The sequence below is a fragment of the Pipistrellus hanaki genome (genome assembly GCF_964339955.1).
Source record: "Pipistrellus hanaki genome assembly, chromosome: 2".
NCBI classification, from domain to species: domain Eukaryota; kingdom Metazoa; phylum Chordata; class Mammalia; order Chiroptera; family Vespertilionidae; genus Pipistrellus; species Pipistrellus hanaki.
Window position 1 is genome coordinate 136906428 of NC_140504.1, and position 22435 is coordinate 136928862.

General features: G+C 38.0%; 1 protein-coding gene and 1 pseudogene across 3 annotated transcripts in view; both read left to right on the top strand.

Moving 5' to 3' along the window:
• Positions 1 to 22435, top strand: part of LOC311616669 (guanylate-binding protein 6-like) — a 98060-nt pseudogene that overhangs the window by 36847 nt on the left and 38778 nt on the right. The gene's annotated exons all lie outside the window — the stretch shown is intronic.
• LOC311616671 (guanylate-binding protein 6-like) lies at positions 527 to 22264 on the top strand. 2 transcript variants are annotated; one of them, XM_084872339.1, is made up of 11 exons: positions 528 to 897; positions 7229 to 7424; positions 10968 to 11095; positions 12429 to 12538; positions 12726 to 12922; positions 15949 to 16194; positions 17930 to 18210; positions 18848 to 19060; positions 20435 to 20537; positions 20871 to 21064; positions 22021 to 22264. In XM_084872339.1, the coding sequence occupies exons 2-11, from the start codon at positions 7235 to 7237 to the stop codon at positions 22240 to 22242; spliced, it is 1884 nt and encodes a 627-aa protein (XP_084728465.1). In that variant the 5' UTR covers positions 528 to 897; positions 7229 to 7234; the 3' UTR covers positions 22243 to 22264. The 2 variants fall into 2 exon arrangements, with proteins under 2 accessions (XP_084728466.1, XP_084728465.1); XM_084872340.1 differs by lacking the exon at positions 7229 to 7424 and having other exon boundaries at positions 527 to 897.

The window sequence follows — 22435 nt, forward strand, 5'->3', positions numbered from 1 at the left end:
TACAGAGTTTAATTCAATGCAATGCCTTAAAATTATATATTTATTTTTCTGAATTAATTTATTTTTTGAATGACTAAAATTCAAACATGAAGGGGAAATCTTAACAGGGCACAACAGAACCAGAAAAGTGAGAGAAAATATGACATTATCAGCTTTTAAAAGTGCGATGATTGTGATTTCTTTCCTCATTTTTAATAAATACTCACTTTTGACATTTTTATGTTTATAGTATTTTATTTATTTAAAGCACTCAAAATATATAAATTCAGAACCTTTCTAATCCCCCACAGAGCCAACACACACACACACACACACACACAATAAGAAATGGAAGAATATGTTTCAAAACAGCGATGATCTCTGGACTGTAAAATTCTTTAATGAAGCATGACTTGGGCTAACAATAAGAGCAATAAGAGTACTTAAAATGAGAGACAGAAACGAAATAGTCTAAACGAAAGATTAAAACAAACAAAACACCCATATTGCCCCCTCAAAGTACCCCTGTGAGCAGTGGACCCCTGGCAGCCTGCGGTCACTGGCTCACACTCAGCTGGCTGTTCTGAGGCCCCCGCGGGGCGAGGGGGACACAGCCAACCGAGGAGGGGGGCCGGGAGGTGGGTTTCCCAGGGGTCGTCCAGCTCGGCGCGCCTCCACACTGGGACCTCTAGTCTCCCTTAAATGTTATAGTGTAGGCTGAAGAAGAACCCTTAACAGTTAAAACCTTTAGACACTCGCGTGCTTTCGATTTTGACTCTTCCCCAGCCTGACCCATAACGGTTTGGCCATAATATTTCCAGGACCCAGAGAGCACAGTCTGTACCAGGGGAGCCAGAAGCAGAGGCGCGCGCGCGCGGGGGAAGAGCCAGGGTTCCCCGGCCGGGGCACACGCTCCAAGTAAGTTCTCTCCTGCTCTTGGTCTTCCGCACCCACGTTCGTAAAACCGCCACCACGCGTGTCCAACACTGCACCCTGTAAACCTGCACCCGGCCCAGGAGGCGCAGGCTGGGCGGGCCGCGGGTCGGTGGGGTAGCAGTGGGAGGCGGGGGCGCGGGCGGGGCACGCCGCTGGGGGCTGTGCTCCCAAGTCTCAGCTTTTGCGATAGGACAGGGCAGCTGCAAGGCGACAGGGCTCTCAGTGTGTCCCGGGAGTCACCGCTTCTCCCTGGGCACCCACTCACGGCTGCACTGGAGAAGTGTGTCTGATCTCCTCGTGGGTGGAAAGGGGCTGAAGTCCCCTGGGACTGATGGACTAAACCTTAACCTCTTTGCAGAGGTACTGGGTGGGATCCATTCCTTCCCCTTCCCCATCACTGCTTCAGACTGGCCCCTGCTAGACACTGGAGAAAAAAGGAAAAGGTGGTCCTCAACCTACACTATAATATTTAAAAATTATTTTTGTATTAACCATATTTAGTATTTAAAACATTCTAACGCGCTCTATTTATATAAAATAATTCATTCTGTCTTTTTAATCAACTGTTAAAAACTCTAAGGTCTAAGCCAGTTTTTTTTTATCCTGCACTGTTTCTGAATGTGTGGTTCCTACAAAAAAATTTTTTTTTTAAATTAAGAGACAAATTAATTTTATTTTCAAAATTTTGCTCCATTTTCTTTCCATCTCCTTTAAACTAGCAATAGAAAAGGGGGAGTAGGAGATGGAGCAGGGAGTGAGAAACAGCTGGGAGCTTGATCTGGCATGAGGAGCTGTGGGGCAGAAATGCTAATCCTTTAACATTCCTTTGCCTGCAATTTGATCTTGAGCTTAAACCTCTCAATTTCTGATTGAAAATGGTCTCTGAGGAATAGGGAGGTAAGAGGCCCTGTAGCAGGACAGTCTGGACTGCAGGGATCAGTTGCTGACTTTCCTTCTGGGGAAGCTCAGCTTCCCCCTTTGGAGCAGCAGTAGCTATGAGGTGACAGCCTCCTGGGATGTCACATATCCAGGACAGCAGCAAGTGGAGAGAAGAGAGATTCTTCTTCTCCTGGCCTTTTAATGGGATGGGGTGGGGATGGGATGGGATGGAGGCAGTTTCTTCATCTGTGTTCCTCATTATAATTTGCATTAGAATGGATTTATCACTGGTTCTAAATCTTGACTCTACATTAGATTAGATTCACCTCCTGTACTCCTCTTTCCTGGGGAAGAGCCAACTGACTCAGAGAGCTCTGGCTGCCTTTATTTATTGGAGAGGAAAATAATAAAGGGAAATCCAAAGCAAATGGGCTGCCTATGGATTGCAGCCTCACCCCCACCCTCAGTCTCATCTTTTAAAGTTGGAAAACAGACATTGGCTGTAAATCACTTCTCAGGCCCAAGCTGGCTTTTGACTCTAGGGGCAGCTTCTTTTCTGGTACATCCTGAAAACTGGGCAGGAGCAAGCTCCCAGCTGATTCTCACTTCCTGGAAAACAAGTATTGTAGTTCCTTCCTTCTCCCTTATGGAATTCTTTGGCAGACATTTCCACGAGTTATACAGACCCACCCAAGGGCAGCTTGGTTCTGAGTCATGCACATGGGTATTTTTGAACATTTACAAGGAGAGTGCAGAAATTGAGCAGCTTTCTTATTGTTTTTCATTGACATTTTATTAATATATATACTTTTTATTGGCCTATAACATATACTCATTTCTTTATTTTGATGCACAAATCAATCTCCCAATGACTCAATTTTCCCACATGGGATAAAATTTGAACTTTGTGGGGGAAAGGATTTTAATGACTTCTTAAAAAGGAGAAAAATCAGAAGTTCTGAACCCTAAATTCCTCAGTCCCTTTAGTGTTATAAATGGCTCTATAGTTATTATATTTCATTGACCTGTCATATGTCAAGTTGAATTGTCATTTTAAAAATGCAGATTTTGATGAATACTTGCCATACTTAATTGCAAATTTTATAGCTGCTCTCAACAACTAGGACCACGAGACACAAGAGATGCATGAAATCTTTGGCTTAACAATTAAGTTCATGGCTGTGTCCCTAGGTCATTCCAGTGCCAGGGTCCTCCTTCCTCAGCATCATAAGCTTCGTTACTCTCTTAAGACCTGGTTAAGCTTTAGGTGTTAGAACATTGGTGAGGTCATGACTTTGCTTCTCCCTGATGATGATTCCTGCTTTGGATAGAGCCTCTCTACAACATTATAGATATTCAACCTGAGATCTTCACAAAGTTGGGAGCACTTTGGTCCTTGCAGGGATTGTAAGGGCAGAACCAAAAATAGATGATTTTTTTTTTAAATGAAGGCATCTTTTTTTTTTTTTTTAAATATATTTTATTGATTTTTTACAGAGAGGAAGAGAGAGGGATAGAGAATTAGAAACATTGATGAGAGAGAATCATTGATCAGCTGCCTCTTGCACACCCCATACTGGGGTTGTGCCCGCAACCAAGGTACATGCCCTTGACAGGAATCGAACCTGGGACCTTTCAGTCCGCAGGCCGACACTCTATCCACTGAGCCAAACCGGTTTCGGCTAGATGATTTTTTTAATGGCAAAATTTTTATGATTTTTTTTTAGCCAATACTTACTGTGCCAGGAATGTGGCAGGATAGAACAACTGAACTCAGTGCCTGCTAAAGTATGGCTTACATATGAAAACCTTCTTTCCAGAGAAGCACAAAGTGGTGATTATCACTGTTCTTGTTGGAATGGTGATTGGGGACCTCCCAGGAGAAGCTGTTGATATTAGCAATCCCTTTTGGTTACTCATTTTGTGTCTCTTTCCTTACAGTTTCCCTGAAAAATAATTAATGGTGGACTTTCTACCAGGACCAAATTGTGGGCTTAGAAGTCATCAGGGCATAGATGGACTTTTTAAGGGAAAGGGGCGAGCATTTACAGTTACCCGAGTCTTGCTTTAGTAAGGATGCTCTCCTTTTGTCAGTCTGTGGCTGAGACAACAGACTCCCCCCCACTCCCTTTGGGTCCTTTACACATGAAGGTGACCAAGCAAAAATCCTGTATTTGGAATAGCTGAGATTCTCTTAGGTCCTTTCTCTGTTTCATGACAGCAGCACCAGCAGAATAAATATTTCAGTAAAAGTAAATGCATGGCCAATTATAACTGATAGTGTTATTGTAACAACAGTCTGTCATGCCAATTTTTGTTTTCAACTATATTTAAGAGATCAACAACCAAAAGCCATGGAAATGGCTTAAATGAGAAAGTATTTGTATGTTATTGAAGTTAAACTGGTTTAAATTTAAATTAAGGTGTGATCATTTTAGGATGTTAAATATAATTACCATGGTAACAAAAAATATAATAGCTATAAAATATACACGAAAGGAAATGATTGGAGCATTAAAATCTTTTAGTACAAAAAAGTCAACTTGATATTTAAGAGGGATAAAAAACTATAAGGCAAATAGAAAACAAATAGCAAAATGATAGAAGTAATTCCTCTTTATAAGTAATTACTCTAGATGTAAATGAATTAAAGTCTACCATCAAAAATAGAAATTGCCAGAATTCATTTTAAAACAAACATGAAAAACTACATGGTGTCTATGAGAGACTTACTTTATATTCAAAACACAAATAGTCTGAAAGTGAAATGGTGGAAAAAGATGTTTCATGAAAACAGTTATGAAAGGAAAGCATGGATGGATATATGAATATCAGACAAACTAGACTTTAAAAGTCACAAAAGTTACCAAAAGCATAGAAGAACATTATAACATTAAGAAGAGGTTCAATAATCAAATTTTGTTTTTAATCAATCTAGCTAAAAGTTTGTTAGACGATTGTTGGAATGGTGATTGGGAACCATTCAAGTATAGTAAGTGTAAGCACTTACACAACTAATAACAGAAACTCAAAACAAACAAGGCAAAAATTGAATAGAAATGAAAATAAACAGTTCTTCTAAAATGGTTGGAGATTTCAATATCTCACCAATAATAATGGATAGAAAAATCAGGCAGAAGTTAATTAAAGAATCAGAGGAGTTGAACAATGCAGTAAACCACCTAGGTCTAACAGAGCCTTCTATAAATAACAGCAGAATACACGTTCATCTCAAGAGCACATAGGACACTTTCCAGAATAGAGCACATGTTATCCAAAAATCAAGTCTTAATAAATAGAAAAAGATAGATACCATACAAAGTACTTTCCCTGATTAAAATGGATATAGTTAGAAATCAGTAACAGAAGTAAAACTGGAAACTTAACTAATTTGTGGGAATAGAAAACACACTCTTATACAACCAATAGATCACAGAATAAATCACTTCAGAAATTGAAAAAATACTTGGAGACAAATGATAATGAAAACATAACATACCAAAACTTATGGGATACAGTGAAAGCAGTACTAAGGCGGGGGTGAGGAGGGTGGGGTTAAAACTCTTAACTTTTTTTTCTAATCTAAATAACTAGAAAAAGGAGAACAAACTGAACAGAAGGAAGTAAATAATGAAGATTAGAGTAGAGAATAGAAAAACAATAGAGAAAATCAAAAAACCAAAAGCTAGTTATTTGAAGTGATCAGTCATCTAATAAACATTTAGTTAGATTGATAAAAGAGAGAGAGAGAGAGAGAGAGAGAGAGAGAGAGAGAGAGAGAGAGAGAGAGAAGGCACAAATACTGAAATGAGAAAAGTTACATAAACTCTTTCCCTTGAGATAATCCCAGAAAGGAGATTAATACCAATTCTGTAGGAAACAAAGATAAAAGAGAGTACTATGAACAGTTGTAAACCAACAAATTAGATAACTTAGATGAAATAGACAAATTCTTAGGAAAACAAAACCTGCAAAGGTGAAATCACAAAGAAAATTATTTTTGACCTACTGTTGGCAAGGATATTTAATTAGAAATAAAAAAATGTCCTGACTAAAAAAAAAAAAAAAACTAAAAAAAGAAAAACACCTGATGGCTCTACTATTGAGTCCTACCAAGCACTAAAGAACTAACACCAATTCTCAATCAATTTAAAATAATTAAAGCGGAGGAAATTCTTTCTCAATCATTCTATAAGGTCAATATTATGCTGATACCAAAAATACACAATGACACTACCAGAAAGGAAACCTTTTGACTAATGTCCCTGATGAATATCAATGCAAAAATCCTCAAGAAAATACCAGCAAATCAAACTTATTAGCACATTAAAACAATTATGTTCCATGACCCTCCATGACCAAGTGGTGTTTATTCTTGTAATGCAAAAATATTACAACATACAAAAATTGATCAATGTAGTATAGAATAAATTAGTAGAATAACGTGGGGGGGAGAGAGGGAGGAGCACATGATTATCTCTAGCTTTGAAGAAAAAACATTTGCCAAAATTCAACACCCTTTCACGCAGCAAAATAGGAATTGAAGAAAAGTACCTCCATGTAAAAAAGTCATATATGAGAAATCCACAGCATACATCATAATGGTGAAAGATTGAAAGCTTTTTTTCTACAATCAGGAGCTAGACATGAATGCCTGTTTTCATTTCAACACTGTACTGAAAAATTATAGCGAGAACATTTAGCAAGAAAAAGAAAGGCATCCAAATTGGAAAGGAAGAAGTAAAATTATTTCTGTTCACAGATGATTTGATTTTATGTGTAGAAAACTAAAGATTCCACACATAAAACATTAAAATAAACCAATTCACCAAAGAAGTAGTCAATATGCAAACATTAGTTGCATTTCTATATACTAACTATGAACAGACTGAAAAGGAAATTAAGAAAACTATTTGTAGGAGAATATGGAGTAATCAATGTTGTTGAGGAAGTTTATTCTGCGAGATAAGTGATTGCAAAGTGTACATAGTGACATAGTTTCCCTTGATTTCACATCCAGGACATAGCACTAGTTCACATATAAATTTGAGCATATCCCTCAGTCTTTCTGAACTGTATTGATTACACATGCAAAGTGGATTTAATAAGTCCAAATTTGCAAGCTTTTTATGATGAGCAGTGAGGTCAACTTTGTAATGAATGGATCTGTCACAGATCTCAGCAGTGAATGAGAATCATTGCTTGAATTTTTTTTTTTTTTTTTTTTTTTTTTTTTTTTTTTTTTTTTTATGGAAGTAAAACTTGGTATCTAGTGCTTCATCACTATCATCAAATGCTATTCTACATTTTGTGCCATAGAAAAATACAGAGGTCCCACAGGCCCTTTGCTGATGTGCACATGCTTTGACTAACCTTGAAGCAGAGAGTGAATTTGTGATGTTATTACTACAGAGAAACTACTTTGGCTTTGCAGGTTGCCATGGCATCTGGACCCATCATGTTGGCCCCCATGTGTTTGGTGGAAAACAAAGATGAGCAGATGTCAGTGAACCAGAAAGCATTAACGATTCTTTACAAGATTTCTCAACCAGTGGTGGTTGTGGCCATCGTTGGGCTGTATCGCACAGGAAAATCCTATTTGATGAACTGTCTTGCAAGAGAAAAGTGTGGTGAGTCAAGTCCTGTGACAGAAGCTGTTTGCTTAACTCCAGCTGAATCTCAGCGTCTCACTACTTCTCTAGGGTCACAGGAAGAGAGATCCCAGATTTCTTATTAGACACATTTTCTAATTCTAGTTCTCACCAGCAAACTTGCACTTTGACCATTTTCTGTTCTTAATTCTTACATCTATGTTTCTGCTTCCTATAAAAGGAAAATCTCCCAAACTAGTGCTCTCACACATCTCTTCTAACCCACCGGGCATTAAGCTCTTGGAGTTACGTCTCCCACATGAAATTTTGCTTTCATGTGACATTTAACTATGATATTCTTATTAACTAACCAACATGCTTGAATATCTATCATCTTAAAATTTTTCTCTGGACTCCATATCTCATTATGAATACTACCTCATTTTTTTCTTTTTACTCCTCTTCAAGCTAAAATACTTTGTCTTAATTTCCTTTCCCAATTTTACTCTTCCCACTTCTCTTTTCAATTGACTTTTCACTGTTTTCAACCTTAACTGTACACTGAATGCTCTTATTATGTTTACCAATGAACTTCATTTTGTATGAGAATGGATTTTTCTTTAGATCCATTTTAGTTCTCTGTTTGACATCTTATCTCATTTTTGATATCTCTCTGCTCCTTGAAATTCTTTCTTTACTTGGCTTCTGTGGCACCACACTCTTCTGGGTTTCTTTTTATCCCCATGTCTAGTTCTCTTCAATCTCCAATCTCTTTACCAGCCTCCAATTTTTCGTCCATTCATCTGAATTGTACATCCCTCCAGGGCTTGGCCCTGAGATCTTTTCTCTCCTCTGTTTATACTTTCTCAATTTGACTTCATCCAATCTCTGGGCTTTAAATGCCACTTTTATTCTCCTATCTCTGCAATGGATATTTCTTGCCTCAATATCTCTTCTGACATTCAGACTCATTAATCAAATTACTATCTAACTTGTTTGTTTTTTTTGAAAGTTTTCCACTTAAAGTTATGTTCACAATAAAAGTCTAGATCACATGTGTCAAACACAAGGCCCGCGGGCCAAATCCAGCCCGCCAGGCCTTGCAATGTGGCCCGCACTGCGCTGTCATCACTGCACTCCGCTGTCAGTTTATGACATTGTCAGTTTATGACTGTTCAGTAAACCATTCGGCCCACGATTTAGGCTGGATTTTAGATTTTTGCCCCTTCTCTGATTGAGTTCGACACCCCTAGTCTAGATCAATCTCCACTTTGACACCCAAATGAAACCAAACAAACAAAGCAAAATAACAGCACACTTTCTGCTTTCTCTACACTTTCTTGCCAGTAGTGTACCAACCTTCTAGTTTTAAGCCTCTAACTTGATAAGCCCTAACTTAGCTTATCTCCCACATCCAATTCATACATCCACCCTCTTGTTATTCTTACTAAATATATCTCAAATCTGTTTTTCCACTTTTATCTTACCATTTTTATTTATTTTTAAACCTCACTGGAAGACATGCTCAGTGAATTTAGGGAAAGGGGAAAGAATAGAGGTGGGGAAGGGGAGAAGAAGGGAGGGAGGGAGGGAGGGAGGGAGGGAGAGATCTATTGCCTTCCAGTGCTTGCTCCAATTGGGGGATCTAACCTGAAACCTAGGTATGTATGTACCCTGACCAGCAATTGAATCCACAACTCTTAAGTGTATAGGTTGACACTCAAACCAACTGAGCCCAGGCCACATCGACCAGGACTATTTTAAGATTTTTATTTATGAGGCTAAGTCAGTTTAATCTTTTGCTTGAAACTGCCCCTCCCTTTTTTTTCCTGAAGTGTCCTTTTTCTACTTTGACCCTCTCTAATAAATTACATTCAAAGCAAACAAGCAAAGTTTCATCTAGCTGCTTTTAATGCCTTCCTTAAGCTTGCATTATTCTTACATAAAATCCATACTCCTCAGAGGCCCAATGTGACCTAGTCTTTCCTATATCTTATACATTTTCTCCATCACTGATTATGATACAACTATCCCAGCGTCCTTGTTGCCCTTGCAAATCTCAAGTCTTTTTTTTATCTCGAGCTCATTGACCCTGTGGTTCACTCTGCCTGCAATATTTGCTTCTTCTTTACCCAGCTGGCTCCTTTTATTCAAGGATCTGCACAAATATCAGTTATCAAAGAAACCTTCCCTGCCCATCCTATCTGATGTTGTCTTTCCATTTAAATTTAACACAATATGAATATATCTTATTTAATTATATATTTACTTATTTTTCTCCTTATATTAAAATTAAAATCAGTAGAGGAAAAAACCTTTCCTGAAGTCTTTGCTGACAAATTTGCAGCATCAAGTATAGTTATGTATAGAACATAGCAAGCACACAGTAAGCGCTTCTTTAATTGAGTAAGAGAAATATAAATCAGAATGTACAATATATCTTTTAGGTCACTTATATTTTTATATGACTTTAGCCTTCATGAAAAATTCTGATTAGAGCACTCTACATTGGTGTTGCAGAATATATTGTAGACTAGTATATCCAAATCCTACAAAGCCCATGAATATGCTTTACTGTAAAGAGAATCTGACACTGGGAATATAAAATAAGTATAAGAAAATAGAGGACAACATACTGAAATTCACGGGCAGGAAATGAAAATATAGAAATAGCATCAACCACACATCAACACCTTTCTTTTCTCGTTCAATGTGGGGGCTCTCAGAAGTTCTGTTTTCCCTCAAAATAGAACAAAAAAAATCAGAATAAATGTGATGTGATAATGTTTCTCTTAAAGAATGTTTTAATTGTTTCTGGGATTCCTTGAATTAGTTGTGATTCACAGCATCTTCAAAACAAGTAAAAGGTGAGATGCAGCCACAATCTTTTATGAGGGCTTATAAAGTATGCTTATTAATTATTTATTTACTTGTTATTTATTTATCTTTCCATTCCTGTCTCTCCATCTCCCCATCGATTAAGACCAGATTTCATCTTCCTGACTCATAAACTGGTTATAAATTATCAGGGTCTTAGCCTTCATTGGCTACAAGACTCCAAAGAGAAGTTGTTTCTATATATTGTAGCTACTACTATATCCCCTGAGCCTTGAACATATTCCCAATGCCAAGAACATAATGGGTGCTTAATAAATAATATTGAATAAATTATCCTGTTTATTCCTCAGACTATTGAAAGGTCTTGATCTAATTACAATACATTCAACTCACTTCTTTAGGGAGTCGTGATTGTTGAATGGATAAAAATCAAAGCTTTCTTATGCGTATGATTTTCTCATCCAGTGTGTGGGTAGGGTCTCATAGACATGAACAGGGATATATTTTACATTGCAAAATGGAATTGGCAGTCTGGATAAACCAAACTTATGTGAAAAAGTGCTACTGCTAGTAAAAGTATGAGTAGTTAGATGGTATACAAATGTGGACACCCTTGAAATGGAGAAAGCACTACAGTATATTGTATCTTAGAGCATTTATAACCCTGTAAGTCTCATTTTGTGGCCCATGGGCTTCTCGGACGCTCTGTTGTCAATCTGTGTTGCATTTCCCATTCCCTCGCAGGTTTCCCTCTGGGCTCCACGGTGCAGGCTGAAACCAAAGGCATCTGGATGTGGTGTGTACCCCACCCCTCAAAGCCAGACCACATCCTAGTCCTCCTGGACACTGAGGGCCTGGGTGATGTAGAAAAGGTAAGGCAGAGTCACAAACAGATCCTTTTTATTCTGCATTTTCTCCTTATCTTTTCATGTTCCTTTGTAATTTAACTCTTGTGATCTATTCTTGAAATGCTAAAATCTAACTATATTGAATGAGGCAGACTGGCTTCTTTGAAACTCATTTCTAGGTTAAATAAAATAATTTGGTATATTAGATAAGACCCTTTATTTCTGAGCACTGAAGTGAAAAATTTTACCCTTTTTACTAAGCCTTTATTGAGAAACTGAATTCAAGGTCCTGTGCTGAGTTATACATTGTTCATACTACACCTAATTGCTGGCTTCTGCAATAATTTAGGCAACCAAAAAATTTTGGCTATCTTCAAGGCTCTACATTATTCTTCATAGGAGTTTGCTTTTGAGCTTTATCTTCTCTATCTACCTTCTGCTCTGTGCCAGTCAGAACAATAACTCTATGTAATACATTCTAACTCTCATTCTGCTTCTGCAGGTCTTTCTACTTGCATGCTTTTTTCATTTCTTCAAGTCAAGATTTTATAAATCCTTTAACATCCAGCACAAAACTTTTAGGGATGTTTCATATTATAAATCCACTCTTTCTCTAACTCCAGTAAATTTTGTTCCCCTTTGACCTATTCATCATTTAAAAATATATTTTTTAATGATTTCAGAGAGGAAAGGAGTGGGAGAGAGAGATAGAGACATCAATGATAATAGAGAATCATTGATTGGCTTCTTTTTTATTTGATATAATAAAAAAGCAGCCAATCAATTGTTGTTTTTACTAACATTTACTATCACTGTGTAACCTTTTAATTATACTGTTGTCACCTTCATTGCATTTGTTTTCAAATGTTTGTAAATACCATGAAATAGTTATCTCAAGTGTAACAATTATATTCATCCTTGCTTCCCTGTACCTAAGAAAAGTATATAACATTTAGTGGTAGTTCATAAATATTTAATGTACTTGGTTTTATTTTGAGAGTTCGATTGTGACTAGCATAGTAGATATTCTATAGTTCACTTTTTGTTAAATGAACATGTGGTGTCACTTATGAACAATAAATTGTTCAAAATTATTGTATTTAATCCCACTTAGAAGCAAAGAACACTTCAAGGAAAACATAATTCTAATTCTTTTATAGGGGAGGAAACTGAGATCACAAGAAATGTCAATGTAATTGCCAAAGCTGAGATTTTTCTTTAATTCTGATTTCAAGGTTTTTTTCTATATACCAAACACACTAAGATCTGAAATAATAAATTAAAAATGATTGAACAAATAACTGAATGAGTTTCTGAAAATAAGACTCCTAAATGTTTTTTCTAACATGTTTTCTAGGGTGATCCTAAGAATGACTCATGGATCTTTGCCCTGGCTGTGCTTCTGAGTAGCACTTTTGTGTACAACAGCATGAGCACTATCAACAATGATGCCTTGGAGAAACTGCAGTATCCTTCCAGTTTTATTGAGAAATTGATGGGATTGGAGACAAAGCTGAGTTCTCTTTCCCTGCAGCTGAGTGGCTTTTGGTGGAGTAGAGGGCTCCCAGGGCAAAAGACAATGTTTATAATAATTGTTTTGAGGGAAGCATAGGAATTGTGGGTAGAAAGTTCCTTTTCCTTAGCCAGGTCCTAGTTATGTGACGGAGCTGACAGAACTCATCAGAGCAAAGTCCTCCCCTAAACACGTTGAAATAGAAGATGCCACAGAGTTTGTGAGTTTCTTTCCAGACTTTATCTGGGCCGTAAGGGATTTCACCCTGGAGCTGAAGTTAAATGGTCACCCTATCACAGCAGATGAATACTTGGAGAATGCCTTGAAACTGATTCCAGGTAACAGGTTGGCCGGGTAATGGATGGTCCAATAAAGGGTGGGAGATACTAAACATTGTCTATTATCTCTAATAGTTACATTTGTATTTTAAGATTAGATTTGAGCCCTATAGAATTGGTTTTTGGAAACTAGGTTGCTATTTGTTGGTAAGTTCTAGTAACTACATAGTTAAGCTCACCCAAGAAGACTGGGGCTTAATGTAGAGTGAAAATTATTCAAAACTAAATTTCACCTAAGATAACTTATGCCTTAACCTTAAAATATAATGGATGTTAAAACTTTCCAAAGACCAGACACTTCTGTTCTTTATTATGCTTCTTTTTTTGCTGATGAAAGCAATGACCTATATAATTTTTAGCCATATTGTTAGCCAGTGAAGTACGTATTTCACTCAGTTCTTACTTTTCTCAAGGTGAAATACAATATAAATTTCTAGTGTGAGAATAGTTGGATCTTGCACAAAAAAATTTATACCCTAAATAGAGATGATGATCTACTATCAGTGCATATGTTTTCATTATATCTTTCACTTTTTTTTTTTTTTTTTTTTTTTTTTTTGTAAATTGGGGTATAATTGGCATACTTCCTGGATAGAATTTTTAGCTGCACTATCCAAGTGCAGGGAGAATATGAACAATGGCACACCTGGCTCCTTCAGCGCTAATAGGTTCTTTTAGATTTTGGGGGGCTCATACATTTCCCCTATCTGTTCTGTATGGTCTCTCTCTCTTCTCTGCTGCACAGAAGCTCTTCAATTGTCCTTCAGTTGTCTCTCAGGTGGAATTGCTCTAAATATAGGTGTACATTTAGTGTGTTCATGCATCTGCATCTTTTTCTAGTTTCTTGAGGTTGTAAAGTTAAGTTGTTTATATTAGATTTTTCTTGTTTCTTGTGGTAGACATCACTATGAACTTCTCTCTTAGAACTGCATTTGCTGAATGCCACATTTTGTCCAGTTGTATTTCCATTCGTTTGTCTTAAGGTATTCATCGATCCATCGGTGGTTTAGAAGCATGTTGTTTAATCACCACATATTATTGAAATTTTCAGTTTCTTCTTATAATTGGAATTTTTGTTGTTTTCTACCATTGTGGTCAGAAAAGATGCTTGATATGAATTCAATCTTTCCGAATTTGTTAAGACTTATTTTGTGACCTAACCTATGATAGATCCTAGAGAAGTCATGTGTGCTTGAGAACAACGAGCTTTCTAATAATTTTGGATAAAATGTTCTGTTTATACCTGTTAAGTCTTTCTGATTTAATGTGATTGTTTTTGTATTAATTTTCTGTCTTCATGAGCTCTTTATTGATATAAGTGGGACATTAACATACCTTACTACTATTGTATTGCTACCTAGTTCCCCCTAGGTCTGTTCGTGATTGCTTTATATATTTAAATAGGGGTGTATATTCTCTGTTCTGGGTGCATAAATAACTACAAATCTATATCCTCGTGTTGGATTTATTCCATTATATAATGTCTGACTTTTTTGGTTTCTTATTACATTCTTTGTCTTAAAGTCTTTTTGTTTAATATAATTATCACTACATTAGATTCCTTTTAGTTACCTTGGGGTGGAGGGGCACCAGTCAGGGCTGCAGCATAAAAACCAGAACACTAGGAATGTTTAGAAGCTCTGTCCTGGAGATGATGGTAGTGTGGAGCACAGCAGAGGGAGAATTCAAAGATATTGTCCACTAGAAAAAGGAAAAGAAACAAAAAGAGGGAAAATGATGGTACCCATTTGCTTTAGGAAGGTAGAGGGAGAATAGGAAGATGGCATCCACCAGCTTCTATCCTCAGAGAGTATCCCAGCAGCTCCTTTCCCTCAGACCAATGCTTTAAAATTAGCAAATAATTCTTTTTCTGTTTTCAAAGAGTTTCTGCACTGAGCTCTGGGGTAGGTGGGTCTGCATGTGAACCCTTTAAGAACTCAGCACAGCCCCATGTGTCTTATGAGTGTGAAGCCTGCTTGTTTTCAAAGCCAGATGTTCTGGGTCTCATCTCAAGTGCTGCTCTTAAACATTGGAGTGCCTGGTGTGGGATACAAACCCTTCACTCTTCAGGGAGAAGCTCCAGGTTTTCAGTTCCTTCCAGACCATGGGTTGCTGTGCCAGGGGTGGGGGTTTATGCTGATATTGTATCTCAGCTTTTCTACCCACTTCAAAGTGGTTACCATCTCATTTGCATGTTGTAAAGGGATTGCTCCACCAGTTTTTAGTTTGTTTGTTCCCCCCACCCCCCAAAAAAATAAATTGCTCCATATATAGCTGTAGTTTCAGTGTGTCTATGGGAAGTGAGTTGAGGATCTTCCCACATGGCCATCTTGAACTGAAACAATTTTAAAAAATTATTTCTGAAAACAGCCAGATTCTTATTTTACTTTCCTCATTATATCCTCCTTTTTATGCTAATCTATTTGTTAACTTTGTCACTATTTTAAGTTAATAACTTATTTTAATTAATTGTATTTTTGTAAATGAGTACTTGACACAACCAATGTTTTTTTGGAGTAGTGGTGAGTTTTTCAGATTACATTAGGTAGAGTTTAGTCTTTAGATTTCTGAAAAAAAAAAAATAGCTAGTCTTATTTGTAGTATGTGAATTTAATCAATGCCTTTTTTCTTAACTGAACAAGGTGTCATACGTCGTATGTCAATTATTATTCCATTGTCTTTGTAACTTCTCTTCATTTTGTTCTTACAGTTTACTTCCAACATGGATTAGAGTAGACCAGAAATTAAAATTTGACCATCATTCATTAGATAAACATCTGATAATCTAGTCACCATGTTTGATTGTGGATACCAGCCATAACTTTATTTTTCTTGGGCATATGTTTCCTAAAATTTCTCTTCAGTAACATATCATTCATATGAGTTTAATTTCTAATCGTATGAGTATGTTAAAGGAGTCTATGAGCATAGAAATCTCCAAAGATCAAAAATCTCCAGTCATAAAAATATTTAGCTGTCTTGTCCCAAGACTGTGCTGACTGTAACTATGCTTTCCTTTTCCTCAGGTTCAAATCCAAAAGCTAAAATTTCAAACATACCCAGGGAATGTATCAGGCATTATTTTCCCAAACGGAAGTGTTTTGTCTTTGACCGGCCAACACAAGACACAAGTCTCCTAGCCAATATTGAGAATATTTTGGAAAGTCAACTAGATCCTAAATTCCGGCAACAATCAGATAATTTCTGTTATTATATCTTCACCCATGCAAAGACCAAGACACTTAGGGAAGGAGTCATGGTCACTGGGAATCGTGAGTCTTCTTTTCTAAAACCATATTTCTGAGTAGTCTCATATGTGTTAATTATTTAATTACTAGAGGCCTGGTGCATGAAATTCATGCACAGGGGGTGTGGGGAGGTCCCCTTCAGCCCAACCAGCACCCTCTCAATCTGGGACCTCTTGGGGGATGTCCAGTGGAATAGGGCCAAAAGTGGCATTTGGATATCCTTCTACAATCCTGGATCTCAGGCTCCTAATTGCTCACCTGCCTGCCAGCCTGTTGGCTCCTAACTGCTACCTCCACCTGCCTGTTCATGCCTTATTGCCCCCCTGCCCTCCCTGCCAGCCAATTTGCCCCCAATTGCCCCCCCCCCTTGCCAGCCTGGTCACCCCTAACTGCCAACACCCCCCCCCCCAGCAGCCTGGTTACTTCTCACGTGCCCCCCTCCACTGGCCTGATTGCCCCACTCATCCTGCTGTTCAGTTGCTTGGTCGTCTCTCACTAACCCCCGCTCCCTGCCTCGTCATCTCACACAGCCTGTTTGCTCAGTTGTTTGGTCATCCCTCATGAAACCTCCTGCTGGCCTGGTCATAGGCAGCCATCTTGTGAGGGCCGGCCTGAAGGTCAATTTGCATAATACCTCTTCATTAGCATGTATAATAAAGAGGTATTATGCAAATTGACAATCATTCCAACACACAAGATGGCCACCCCAATGTGGTCAAAGATGGTCATTCCCATGTGGACATAAGATGGCTGCCATAAAATGGCTGGCAGGGGAGGGCAGTTGGGGGTGATTGGGCTGGCAGTGAAGGGCAGTTGGGGGAACCAGGCCTGCAGGGGAGGGCAGTTAGGGGCAATCGGTCCAACAGGGGAGCAGTTAAATGTCAATCCGGTTGGCAGGGGAGCTCTTTAGGAGGTGATCAGGCTGGTATGCAGAAGCAGTTAGGGGCAATCAAGCGGGTAGGCAAGTGAGTGGTTGGGAGCCAGCAGTCCTGGATTGTGAGCAGCATGTCTCAGATTGAAGAGGGTACATGCTGGGCTGAGGGACACATTACTGCCCCCCATGCACAAATTTTGTGCACTAGGTCTCTAGTATAGGATAATGTGTTTTTAGTACTTTGTTTTATTTGATATAAAAACGTGTACTTATAAATATTCATACTCCATATAGAAATATGTATGTGCTTTATAATTTTCTCTTGTCATGTGATTAACAAATTCTTTCCCAAAACTCCCAATATTATCACTTATCTTAGAATCCCACATTTAAGAAGAACCCCACTAGTGATGGTAAAACCACTAACTGGGTATAAAAACAGACTATATTGTATTTTTAGGGGAAGTCCTATATAGTAAGTGTTTTTTCTCAAAGAAACTTCTTGGGAGTTTAAATAAATACTTATTTCTGGGTACCTGAAATCTATTGAAAGCTCAAGAATTTGGAACAATTATTATCTGAATTATCCTTCCTATCTTTTTACTTGTGTACTATATTATTCTTTTATTTGTGTAACGTGTAATAATTATTCACAGACAACTCTGATTATGTTAGATAAAGGTAGGTATTTAATCTTTTTTGTGATTTCCTGTAGAACACTAGAATAATGAGTAAATATAAAAATGAAAATGTGATACAAGTAGGTGTGTGTGTGTGTGTGTGTGTGTGTGTGCGTGTGTGTGTGGTTTCAGAATTATAATCTCAGAATCTTGGATCTCATTAAGTGATAAATTTATATTGATCCCTGTTTCCTATTTTATTCAGGTTTGGGAACTCTGGTGGTGACTTATGTGGATGCCATCAATAGTGGAGCAGTGCCTTGTTTGGAGAATGCAGTGACAACTCTGGCCCAGCTTGAGAACTCAGCGGCTGTGCAGAAGGCAGCCGACCACTACAGTGAGCAGATGGCCCAGAGAGTGAGCTTCCCCACAGACACCCTGCAGGAGCTGCTGGACCTGCACACAGCCTGTGAGCGGGAAGCCATTGCAATCTTCCTGGAGCACTCCTTCAAGGATGACCAGAGGGAGTTTCAAAGGAAGCTCACGGTACTTTGTCTTAGTATTTGTCCTTACTAATTCTTGCCCTTCTGGGATGATGCCTTCAGTTCTACAGATTCACCTCAAAACTCCTATTCAGCATAAAGTAGTCTGTATTTTTCAGAGAGGGAGAATATTTACTTCTTTTTCTTCAAACTCAGGAATTATATTAAAGATCTGTCTCATCTCTCAAGAACATCAGAATTGGTTTCTCCTTTATTAAATTGTGGCATGATTCCTGACTTCCTCAAAGTCACTTCTGAGCTGGTTGATCTCCAGGAATATGCACTCCTATTTCTAGATACTTGATTTCCTTAGCATACTTTCTTAACAGGTAATTATTTATATTATTTTAGTTGTATCATTTTTATCAAAGATAGAATCACAGGATACTACAGTTACTAGGAACTACAAATAATATATAATGCAATCTCAACATTTCACAGGTGAAGAGGAAGCCCAGAAAGGTTAAGAAGCTTTAACAGGGTCTTGTAGAGAGTTTTGAGTCAGAAAAAAATTTGATCCTTGCTAAACTGACTAAATACTTTTATTAAGAGGACCACAGAGTACACAGCTAATAAATTCTTTGGAATTTTATCTTCTATGTCCCTTTCTTTGGTGACACCCATCTACATTTCCCATACAGGAAATAATAAATAATAAGAAGGAGAGTTTATTGCTGAAGAATGAAGAGACTTCTGAGAAATATTGCCAGCATGTACTTGATCATCTTTCAATGGCCCTAGTGGAAAGTATTTCAGAAGGAACTTTCTCTGTTTCTGGAGGGCACAAGAACTACAGCAGAGCAAAGGAAAAGATTGAACAGCGATATTGGGAAGTACCAAGAAAAGGAGTGAAGGTTAGAATTAAGGGAAACATAAGGATAATACAGATTAAAGTCAAGAGGATCTCCTGAAAATATGAGAGCACAGCAGTAGTTGTGGGTAATATGAGAGTATGGGAATATCATGACTGCTTTAGCTTTTAAGGTCCACCATTTTCTTTCTTCCTGAGTAGAAATGTCCATTCTCAAAAATGAGTATACATTTCTAAAATTTATGAGAGAGAACAGAAATTATGCATTTCATTGTCTAACTACATGACATTTAGTGTACCATGTTTTGATTGTGATGGAAAGCCAAAATATTTGCATTCAAAACTGATCAAAGTGAGAAAGTCAAATAAATGGACAATTACATACAGTGGTGTCATGCATGTACCTGTGACTCTGGGGTACACTGGTGATGGTAATAAATGTAATAATAACAGTACGTCTAACATATCGAATAACTAATAATAGTTACTACTTATAGGCAGAATATTAAGCTCTTTCTCTTAACATTTTAATTTTACCATCCAAAATGTTATGAAACATTTCTTTTCTTACCCACATTTTATAGATGTGAATTAGGAAGCACAGGCAGGTTATATAATTTGCTTAAAGTTGCACATCTAGCAAATGCCTAGGGAGAACAGCAACATAGATTAGAGCCTACATTTCACACAGGGGATATCCTATATAATAAAAGGCTAATGTGCAAACAACCAAACAGTGAAACGACCAGTCGCTATGAGATTCACTGACCACCAGGGGGCAGACGCTCAATGCAGGAGTTGCCCCCTGGTGGTCAGTGTGCTCCCGCAGGGGGAGCGCCACTCAGCCACAAATTGGGCTGATGGCTGGTGAGTACAGCGACAGGAGCTTTTCCCCTCTCTGTGGCAGTGCTAAGTATGTCTGACTGCCTGCTTAGGTGCACTTTCTGTCATTAGTAGGACATACCCTGAGGGCTCCCAGACTGCCAAGCTGAGAGACCCACCCCCTTCAAGTGCACAAATTTCATGTATTGAGCTTCTAGTAGTCTATAAAATCTCCCAGAAGAGGAGGGGATGTAAAGTTTGAAATATTTGTACATGGTGTCCAGGTTGAATGTTATTCAAAGGGAAGAACCTCAGGTAAACATGCAAATCCATAACAGAACCTAAGGGTTATGAGTTTGTGCCACAGCACATAATTCTGACTGGCTGACCTAGAGCAAGTGGAAAGAAGTAGTGCTGGAAGAGGAAGTGGAGGAAGACATGGAGAGGCTTTGGTCACAGTGAAGTGCTTGGACACTTTGTAGAGGATTCTGGAGCATTTTAAACAGAAAGTAAAAATGACACATATGGACTTATTTGCACAGAAGAAATCTCCTCAGTGGAACTCTAAGTTCTTTGTCTCTTCTTGGGTTCTCAGGCAATGGAGGTCTTCCAAGGCTTCCTGATGTCACAGATGACAATAGAGAAATCCATCCTGCAGGCAGATAAAGCCCTGACCCAAGGGGAGAAGGCCATAGCAGGTATGGAGCATGATGCAACTCTCAGTGTGGTGTGCATTTCCTGCAGTACAGATCACATTAAGATCTTTCTGAAAAACAATCCCCCCCTTTTTTTCTGTGGAATCCACATTCTGCCAAATTTGAACATAACAAGCAGAGTGTGGTTGTATGTCAACCAGACAGCCAAGGTCTTTTTCATTACATTATCAAACCTCCTCTTGATGGTGTAGCCTTTGGGTAAAATCAGAGATTCCTCATCTCGTTCAAATTTGATTTATTCTCTGATATCAAAATGATAGAGTTCAGGCCTGATCTTGTACTTTCTTCTTTTTAAAAAAAATTGTCATGGGGCAGAGGAGCGAGCCAAGAAGGAGCAAGTTGAGAAGGAACAAGAGTGGCTAAGACAGAAGCACAAGGAACAGCAGCAGCATATTGAGGCGCAAAATAGGAGTCTGGAAGAAAACATAGTCCAACTGAGAAAGAAGCTAGAGAAGGACAGAGATGAGACTCTGAAAGAACAGACAAGAATACTGGAACACAAGCTGAAGGTAAGTTTGGCCATGACCTCTATAGTTGCTCATGGTCATCACTCTGGTAAATGAGAAAGGAATTGGTGAAAATTAATGCAAAATTACAAAGAAAACAGCTACTGCTATTTACTGCATTTGATTCACCAAAAGTACCAAAACCTGGATTTCTAAGAGGCCTTTGAGTTTTGCTCCACACTGAGACTCTGGAGAGTCCAAGATGATCTTGGGTCCTCCAAGTCCTTGGAGAATATAAATAGCCTCTCCAAAGTTCGAGTCTTTACATTAGTAGGATTCTAGGGTGATCTCATGAAGCCCTAATTTAACAAGATATTTCATAGATTATCAAGTAGATATTCTAACCAGGTGTTTTAAATATAAGCAACAACTGGTACTTCACCAAGATTATTGTCAATTATCCAGAACTCTACTACCAGCAAAGATCCTAATTTGGGTCCATGCTGGCCTAAAACTATCACATATATCTAGATTTAGAAATATGGGGAACTGACACCTCCTAAACCTGCTTCGGTTGTCTCCAAGTATGGATAGTTTGCCTAAGTCACCACATAGCATTGCGATAATTCTCTTTTTTTCTCATCTAGAAGTGTTTACATCATATTTTTGATTAGCTATTTTTTGATGCTACTATTATTATTTCTACAGTATGGGGGACCATGCCATTTGTACAAATGCAATAATGGTTCTCTCCTAATACTTTTGGTTGGACCACATTATTGCATTTTTCTTCATGCCTGGCTAAGTAAGGCTGAAAACTATCCTTCCTCTCACTGATCAGGTCTAACCCAGAAGTTATTGTCTGCTTCAAACATTATCCTCTAATAATCTAATAAGAGAGAATACTTTTATGTAGAAAATAAAGAAAGTTTAATAACATTCTTACATATGAAAATTTACTATTTAGAAATGGGGATTTTCAAGTTTACTTTTTTCTCTCTCCACACCCTTTATTTTAGATCCAAGAGGAATTGCTTAACGAAGGATTCAGGAAGAAATCTGATGAGATGGAGGCAGAGATAAATCGTCTGAGAAATTTGATTGAAAGTACTAAAAAGGATAAAACTCCTTGGATTGCACGGGCCGTGGACACACTTGCTGATGAAATCTCTACAGTCCTAACTTTCCCTGGTAAACTAGTATGCAAGGGTCTGAAAGCCCTGAGCTCACTGTTTAAATAAAATTAGTTTTCTTTAAAGGAAATTATAGAATGTGCATATGTGCTCTGTCCTATTTTTGGTGTGTATGGTTTTTAATTTTATTCATGAAAGTTTTAAACATAAAAAGTGCCTACTAGAGGATATCTGTGCCTGACATACATTGATAGATTAAGAGTTGGTTTTATTCACTTAAATTGAAAAACAAGCATCAATT